Genomic DNA, 8,484 nt, shown 5'->3' with positions numbered 1-8,484 from the left:
GCTTCTATACTTAGATTTTAAGAGATTAAGATTTTAGATTAAGATTTTAACGATCAAAACCTCCTTCAATTTGAGGGAAGGAGCTCATCAAGGAGGTCCAAGGAGGATTTTAAGGACTTTATCTAAACTTAAAAAAAAACAAATAAAGGGAACACTGAAATAACACATGCTAGATCTGAATTAATGAAATATTCTTACTAAATACTTTAGTCTTTACATAGCTGAGTGTGCTGACAACAAAATCAGCACAAAATGACAAGTTTTGCCTTGGGCCCCCAAATGACTAAATACGCCCCTGCCTACACCCTATCCAACATACACATGCACATTTACCCACAGAATTAAAAATGGCTGAGCACAGAAGAGCCAGGTGAGGAAATGTTCCAGGAGCCATCTGCACAAGGACACCATCACACCACACCCGGCAGGACACCGACACAGGGGACCACTGCATCCATGACCCACATAAACCTGATGCAGAGGGATCTCTCCAAGGAACACTGGAAGATAAAACTCATAAAGATAAATAATAATAATAATAAAATACATACAAATAGTAAGCACTATGATTAAAAATAAAGATTAAAAATACAAATAAAAATGGCAGTAAGATACAACAAAGATGCAATAAGAGAAAAACTAACAATAGAAATAACAGTAAAAATAAATATCTATAACAAAATTGATAGATAATATATGTATATGAAGTAAAAGCCAGAACAAAGATATGGGTCTTGAACCTTGAATTTGACTTCAAATGTGATGAAGTAAATTGGCACCAGAGGTCGCCATTTCCTGCTTGAACGACACAATCGAGTTGCTCCTCTAGAGAGACGCTGGTGAAGTCAGAACTTGCATGGCGATTATCCTCCATGGGTTTATCCTCTCATGGGTCAAAGTTGGGTCAAACAAGCTATAGACTGCAGTATTCTTAAATATAAAATGCTGTTGAACTCATTCAGTCCTTGTCAACTTCAATCTACATTATTGGATGTGACTGATCGAGGTGGTGTCCGTAAAACACAAAAAAACGTATTTCAGTCCTCTCAACACTAGGTTGGCATTGGCCCTGTTGCCATGGAGATGAGCCAGTTGGCTCAGATGGATTAGTAGCTCTTGTCAAATCATCTCCATGGCAACTGTACAAACGTCATTTTGTGATTAAGGACAGGGGCTTACTGTATAAGGGGAAAAAAAACAACAAAATACACCAGGTCATCTTAGATTTTAGATGGGATGGTTTGAAAAAATGCTTTAATCCTAACTGATTTCCAAAGGAACTGTCTCCATGACAGCCAAACTTGGATTACACGACTATCATATGTTACCTTGTTCCTACCCCCCCCCCCCCCCCCAAAAAAAAAAGTCTTGTGGCATGATGACTAAGCGCCAACCTCATCACAGTCAGCATAACCAATGGTCACCTGGAGGAACAATACAGCATTTGTTTAACATAATCCCTACACCTGAATTAGAACTGCACTGAGACAAGCAAGTTAAGGCATTTTATATCCCAATTTAACGGTTCAATCAATTTCCGGTAGTTAGCGAGGTCATTTGTTATTTCATATATAAATTTTCTAAAACTCAGATTTTCTTGTGATCATTTAGGAATATTTTGGTCACTTAGGCTTTGTGTTTCCCTTTACTATGGCCAGTGCAAACTACAATCACAATAATCAACATATAATTAAATGAAAACCTCAAAACTGAGCAGTATTATTCTTGTAGAGCCATTTCTTGCACTACAGCGTATCCCATTAATTGTGCGGTACCGTATGACTCAGCGTACATACATGGTAAAGTAGAAACCTATTGCAACACATTCTAATTCAATGAATATTTTCAGCAACAAATCCGGCTTCTGCCATTGAGACATTCATCACAGGATATCAACACAATAGGATTCTTGTTCACGGTCTACAATTTAACCTCATTGGCCCAAAAGAAAAAAAAAAAAGCTTTACAGTGCAGACGGTGAGAGGGTACTAGACGGATAAATACCTCAAATCTATCGTGTGAGAGCACAGACTTGTACTTTTCTACTTCAAGAGTTTGCTTTGTGCACACAGGAGTCATGGTCAGCAGGTAAGTTATCCTTTTTTAAAATATATTTTTTGTTGTTGTAACACTACAAATAGGTCATTGATGACAAAGTGGCTTTAGTATTTCCAGTAAATGTTTAGAACGATTGTAAAAATGTTAGTGCCTGAAGTGACCCAATCAGAAATGTTACCAATTAAGTGTATGTATGGTAATGTAATGTAATTTAATTTATTTATATGACTTCAAATAGATTTGAACACCCAGCCGGCGGCTACAAGAAGATCTTTGAGACTTGTGAGGAGCTTGCTGAGCCCCTTCCAGCAACAGTCATAGGTTCATTCCAAATTCTTAGCAATCTGTCTGCATTTACTCCCACAAACAAACATTTTCTTCACCTAAGATGTTTATTATTCTGCTGTTCCTCAGGGAGGATTCCTTCCTTTCTGAAAGGAAGTCTTCTGCGTTTGGGTCCGGGTCTTTTCGAGGTGGGAGATGAGCCCTTCTACCACCTCTTTGACGGACAGGCGCTCATGCACAAATTTGACTTCAAGAATGGCCAGGTCACCTACTTTCGCAAGTAAGCAAGCTGGTAGTTTGAATCAAGATGTCATTTTTCCATTGTAAATCGTGGAAATGTCAAATTGTCACCATACAACCATAATCGGTTGGACAGGCAATGCTTTCATCAACATTTCAATTAGCATACAAGTGTAAGAAGAAGTTAACCGCCGTTAATATTAAAACAATACATTGTTGTGATGCTAGAGAACATTAAATAGCATTCACATTCCCACATTTTCCGTAATTTCACATTTTCCGAGACAACATTCCTATTGAAAATTAATTGAAGTTCCACATTTCTTAACCAATTCAAACCATTTCAACAAGAAACCATTCAGCTCATTCAGGACATCATCTAACAATATCCACACCTAAAAATTCACAATTTTCCCCAAATTTTCCAAACAAATGTCCTTTGTTCTTAAGAATTCTGACTATTTCAAAATTCCAATGTCAAATCATTCAGCTCATCCAAAACATTCAAGCTATTTTCCACGTTTCAAAAATTCCTACGTTTCCTGTAATCCTGCATTTTCTGGCCCAAACAGCATTTCTGCACTTTCCCCAACCAATTCAAACCATCGTAACATCAAAACATTCAGAATATACATTTTTTCCCATAATGTCACATTTTCCATACAGTATTTCAGACATACAGTTTATACAGAAATTACCTTCTCAAGTTATTGTTCGGAGCAGACAATATAACTACCGGTACGTCACATCAGTTACATTCTCAGTTCTATAGTTATCACCATGTTTCCTTGAGTTTACTGATGTGTCTCACGCTGTGCTCCATCTAGATTTGTCAAAACCGACGCATACGTACGAGCCATCACAGAGAAGCGAGTAGTGATCACAGAGTTTGGAACATTTGCTTATCCGGACCCCTGCAAGAACATCTTCTCCAGGTATGAATCCATGTTATCCCTCACTGCATCTTCTTGTTTACTTAAAGATTTTGCAATGTGTTGCAGGTTTTTCTCCTACTTTAAAGGTGTGGAGGTCACAGACAACTGCCTGGTCAATGTCTACCCTGTGGGTGAGGACTTTTATGCTGTGACAGAAACCAACTACATCACCAAAGTGGACCCTGACACTTTGGACACGCTGAAGAAGGTGTGATGACATCACACTGTGAGGAAACAAAGGCCTCTGGTCAAACTCTTTCCCACCTATGCTACTACAGGTGGACATGTGCAACTACATCAACATCAACGGTGTGACGGCTCACCCCCACATCGAGAGAGATGGCACGGTGTACAACATCGGAAACTGCATGGGGAAAGGAGCCACGCTGGCTTATAACATTGTCAAGATTCCACCCACACAGAAAGGTTCATGTCACATTATAGAAAGTGTTCCAGGCTTCGTATTAAGATGTGTAGCAAAGCCTTTTTTATTTTAACAAAGCCGTCCTCCATGAATTGCTGGGCCTGTATAGGGGACAGGTCATTGGCAGTACCATGTCCATGAGGAAGAAACCTTTTCCTTCATGATAAAGTTTTCTGCGATTTCACTTCTTGTTCGTCCCAGTACTTTTGTCCACATAGTGAGAATTAACATCCATGTCATACAGACAAGTCGGACCCCATCGAGAAGTCCAAGGTGGTGGTTCAGTTTCCCAGTGCTGAGAGGTTCAAGCCCGCCTATGTGCACAGGTGAGTGAACCACCATTGGTTCTATGTTTCCATGCCATCCAATCACGCCAGAAATGCTCTTGATCCTCTCTCATTCCAGCTTTGGCATGTCAGAAAACTACTTTGTCTTCGTGGAGACGCCGGTGAAAATCAACCTGCTAAAGTTCTTGAGTGCCTGGAGCATCCGAGGCTCCAACTACATGGACTGCTTTGAGTCCAACGAGAGCCAAGGAGTAAGTCAGTGCAGCCTCCATCCATCCATCCATCCATCCATCCATTTTCTATGCCGCTTATCCTCACTGGGGTTGCGGTATGCTGGAGCAAATCTCATGGACTTCAGCTCAACTTCAGCTCAATTTAATCTAAAGTATTAACTCCACAAGTTGGCTTTTTGTGACCCTAGAAGGTTACTGGTGATGGCAAAGAGGAAAAGTGTAATGACAACCATAGAACAATAGAAAGAGTAGCATGAGCAATACAATTAATGAAGTATCAATTATATTACGAAGCACATTGTAACAAACAGTGACTATGCACTTAAAAAATTACATGTAAGTGCCTAAAAAATTACATGTGAAGCACCACTCTGTGTTATTTTACTTTATGTTATTTTTACTATACAACCTCTTTATACTTAGTGATGTGAAAAAGTGGTTCCCCCATTCCTGATTCCTTATTTCTTTGCAGGTTTGTCACACTTCCAGATCAAACAAATTTAAATGACAATCCAACTGAACACAAAATGCAGTTTTTAAATGAAACTTTCTTTTAGAAGGGATAAAAAAAAAAATGCAAACCTACATGGCCCTGTGTAAAAAAGTGATTGCCCCCCTGTTAAAACATAACTTAACTGAGATTAATGGAGAGCTATCAGTCTGGAAAAGGTTGTAAAGCCATTTTGTATAGCTTTATGACTCCAGCGAACCACAGTGAGAGCCATTATCCACAAATGGCGAAAACATGGAACAGTGGTGAACCTTGCCAGGAGTGGCCGGCCAACCAAAATTGCCCCAAAAGCACAGCGACGACTCATCCAAGAGGTCACAGAAGACCCCACAAAAACATCCAAAGAACTGCAGGCCTCACTTGCCTCATGTAAGGTCAGTGTTCATGACTCCACCATAAGAAAGACACTGGGCAAAAACGGCCTGCATGGCAGAGTTCCAAGACAAAAAACATGCTGAACAAAAAGAACATTAAAGCTCGTATCAATTTTTGTGGTCTGACGAGACAAAAGTTGAACTTTATGGAAGGTGTGTGTTCCATTACACCATTACATCAACAGTAAAACATGGTGGTGATAGTGTGATGGTCTGGGGTTGTTTAGCTGCTTCAGGACCTGGAAGACTTAATGTAATAAATGGAACCATGAATTCTGCTGTCTACCAAAAAATCCCCCAGAAGAATGTCCGGCCATCTGTTTGTGACCTCAAGCTGAAACCAACTTGGGTTCTGCAGCAGGACAATGATCCAAAACACACCAGCAAGTCCACCTCTGAATGGTTAAAGAAAAATAAAATGAAGACTTTGGAGTGGCCTAGTCAAAGCCCTGACCTGAATCCTATTGAAATGCTGTGGTATGACCTTAAAAAGGTGGTTCATGCTGGAAAACCCTCCAAAGTGGCTGAATTACAACAATTCTGCAAATATGAGTGGGCCAAAATTCCCATAAGAGACTCATTGCAAGTTATCGCAAACTCTTGCTTGCAGTTGTTGCTGCTAAGGGTGGCCCAACCAGTTATTAGGTTTAGGAGGCAATCACTTTTTCCACACAAGGCCATGTAGGTTTGGATTTTTTTTCTCCCTTAATAGTTTCATTTAAAAACTGCATTTTGTGTTCAGTCGTGTTGTCATTGACTAATATTTACATTTATTTGATGATCTGAAACATTTAAATGTGACAAACATGCAAAAAAAAAAATCAGGAAGGGGGCGAACACTTTCACACCACTGTATATGAAGGCAATACCTATAAATCACTCTCCATTTTTACTTTTAGTTTTATTTTACAGTGGTTATTGCCGTTTTTTTTAATACTAAAATTAGGTGACAGTGTTGTTCTGCAAACACTTTCCTGCCGCCTCTCTATGAGGCATCATCAAAGGTTGCTATCATTATAGTGGTTATTTGGTTACACTTGTGTATATATGACAGTTAAGAATGTTGAAATGGTACTTAAAACACCACACACACACACACACTATGTTATACCTTTTTACCTATGGGTAAAACTGCTAATTTTGTGGTTATTGTAGACATTGTTCCACATTGCCAAGAAGGACCCAGGAGAGTACATTGACCACAAGTTCAAAGGGGCGCCCATCGGCATGTTCCACCACATCAACACCTATGAGGACAATGGCTTTGTTGTGTTTGACCTGTGTGCATGGAAGGGGTGAGAGCGCTGTTACATTTGAACAAAGCACACTTTTCCAGTGTTTCTTAGTGCTGCCTTTGTTTTCTGTGTGTGCAGCTTTGAGTTTGTGTATAATTACCTCTGGCTGGCCAACCTGAGGGCCAACTGGGAGGAGGTGAAAAAGGCGGCTATGATAGCTCCCCAGCCAGAGGTCCGCAGATACGTCATTCCCTTGGATGTCCACAAGGTGAACCACATCATTATCCTCCAAAGTGGAGCTACAGTGAGCCTCATGTTTTACCTTTGACTTGCTAGGAAGAGCAAGGGAAGAACCTGGTCAGCTTGCCCTACACCACAGCTACAGCAGTGATGCACGCTGATGGGACCATCTGGCTGGAGCCTGAGGTGCTGTTTGCTGGACCTCGCCAAGGTACACAAACCAATATTGTACATTCATCCATGCACACAGTATATTTCCCTTGCTATTTCATATGCTTGTAGCTTTTGAGTTCCCGCAGATCAACTATGAAAAGTATGCAGGGAAAAACTACACGTACGCCTATGGCCTGGGACTCAACCACTTCATTCCCGACAGGGTACATAAAATGTATATGAACACGACATAGAAACTATACAGTAGATCTTTGGTTTGACTTTTGGTCCACTTTTTTGTGCAGATCTGCAAGTTGAACGTGAAGACCAAAGAGACCTGGGTTTGGCAAGAACCTGACTCCTACCCATCAGAACCACTCTTTGTCCAAACCCCTGATGGTGTAGATGAGGATGACGGTACGTTGTTATTTTTTGTCAATTGTAAAAAGAAGTTAAAGAGATAGATCACTTTTTTTTTTTTTTTTACATGAAGTTGTATGACATCCTCATCAGCAGTGTAGTGCATTAAAAGTGACTTACCCCTCACTTTGTCCCGTGAGCTCTGGTCGGATTTCGGTGATGAGGAATGTAAAGATAATAAGACAAAAAGGGTTTGGCTTCTCAAGACAATATGCATTCAAATGAGTAATACATTTGCATCACAAAAATGCCTCAAAAAAAAAAACAGACCTCACAATCGCTCGGCGTTACTTTCTCGCCCGTATCGCTGCGCACTGTCCATTGTTGTGAATATGTTCCACAGCGGATGAAGACCGCCGCGCGAGATCATCCGCGCATGTAAACACACAGTATAAATGATGGATGGACTGTCACTTCTTGGTTGTTTGTAGCATCTGGTTGAGGTAGGCTAGTGTTGCAAAAACAAAACAAAAAAAGCGAAAGAAAAAGCTAATATTGTGACTCTCTGAACTGAAATCTTGTTTAAAGTCTTGTGCTTGCATGACAAGGTTTGAATTTTTTTTTGGTAATTTAGAGACACCGTTTCTACCAAAATGTTGTCTAATTATGAGTACAAGTGTGGAGGTCTCACTTCCATTGTGTCCTCCTCAGGTGTGTTGCTGACCATCGTGGTGGCTCCCGGGTCCCAGAGACCAGGTTATCTCCTCATCCTCAACGCCAAGGATCTGTCAGAGATCGCCAGAGCAGAAGTGGAGTGCACCATGCCTGTCACCTTCCACGGCATGTACAAGCCCTAGTAGTGACTTCAGTAGCAAGATATTTGAATAAAAAGAGCTCCATTCCAAGGCTGATTTCATGTTCATGTCGATATATAAAGAATATGAATCAATCTCTTTCTGGTCAAATGGTGCTACTTTGTTTGCTTTGATCCAAGACTGCAATTAGTTGAAATAAGCAGCTCGAATTCTTGGCATATTTGCAGAGATTTGATGTGTTGCCATAGAAAATCCTATTATTACATGAGTGTTCAAACATGTTCCAACAGTCTGCTTTGTTACACAATTCTTTTTCCAAAGTAATGGCAAATCT

General features: G+C 40.3%; 1 protein-coding gene across 2 annotated transcripts; it reads left to right on the top strand.

The window, feature by feature from the left end:
- Window positions 1-1,906: 1,906 nt before the first annotated feature.
- On the top strand, window positions 1,907-8,284 carry rpe65a (retinoid isomerohydrolase RPE65 a). 2 transcript variants are annotated; one of them, XR_008566722.1, is made up of 14 exons: window positions 1,907-2,088; window positions 2,297-2,379; window positions 2,473-2,623; window positions 3,411-3,518; window positions 3,585-3,726; window positions 3,797-3,944; window positions 4,187-4,268; window positions 4,348-4,480; window positions 6,503-6,642; window positions 6,721-6,850; window positions 6,919-7,033; window positions 7,105-7,210; window positions 7,281-7,392; window positions 8,047-8,284. XR_008566722.1 is itself a non-coding variant. In XM_054759181.1 (14 exons), exons 1-14 carry the CDS (start codon window positions 2,078-2,080, stop codon window positions 8,190-8,192), a joined length of 1,596 nt encoding a protein of 531 aa, XP_054615156.1. In that variant the 5' UTR covers window positions 1,909-2,077; the 3' UTR covers window positions 8,193-8,284. The 2 variants fall into 2 exon arrangements, 1 of the variants encoding a protein (XP_054615156.1); XM_054759181.1 differs by having other exon boundaries at window positions 1,909-2,088; window positions 7,105-7,199.
- The last annotated feature ends 200 nt before the right edge of the window (window positions 8,285-8,484 follow it).

Source organism: Dunckerocampus dactyliophorus, chromosome 2 (assembly GCF_027744805.1).
Source record: "Dunckerocampus dactyliophorus isolate RoL2022-P2 chromosome 2, RoL_Ddac_1.1, whole genome shotgun sequence".
Classification (NCBI taxonomy): domain Eukaryota; kingdom Metazoa; phylum Chordata; class Actinopteri; order Syngnathiformes; family Syngnathidae; genus Dunckerocampus; species Dunckerocampus dactyliophorus.
Note: the sequence above shows the minus strand (reverse complement) of the source record. Positions and strands in the feature narration are given on the sequence as shown.

Excerpts from the sequence above, each read along its gene's own strand:
- rpe65a (XM_054759181.1), top strand. Across the intron at positions 3,945-4,186 it reads GATTCCACCCACACAGAAAG|ACAAGTCGGACCCCATCGAG; the intron begins GTTCATGTCACA and ends CATGTCATACAG. Across the intron at positions 4,481-6,502 it reads AGTCCAACGAGAGCCAAGGA|ACATTGTTCCACATTGCCAA; the intron begins GTAAGTCAGTGC and ends TGGTTATTGTAG.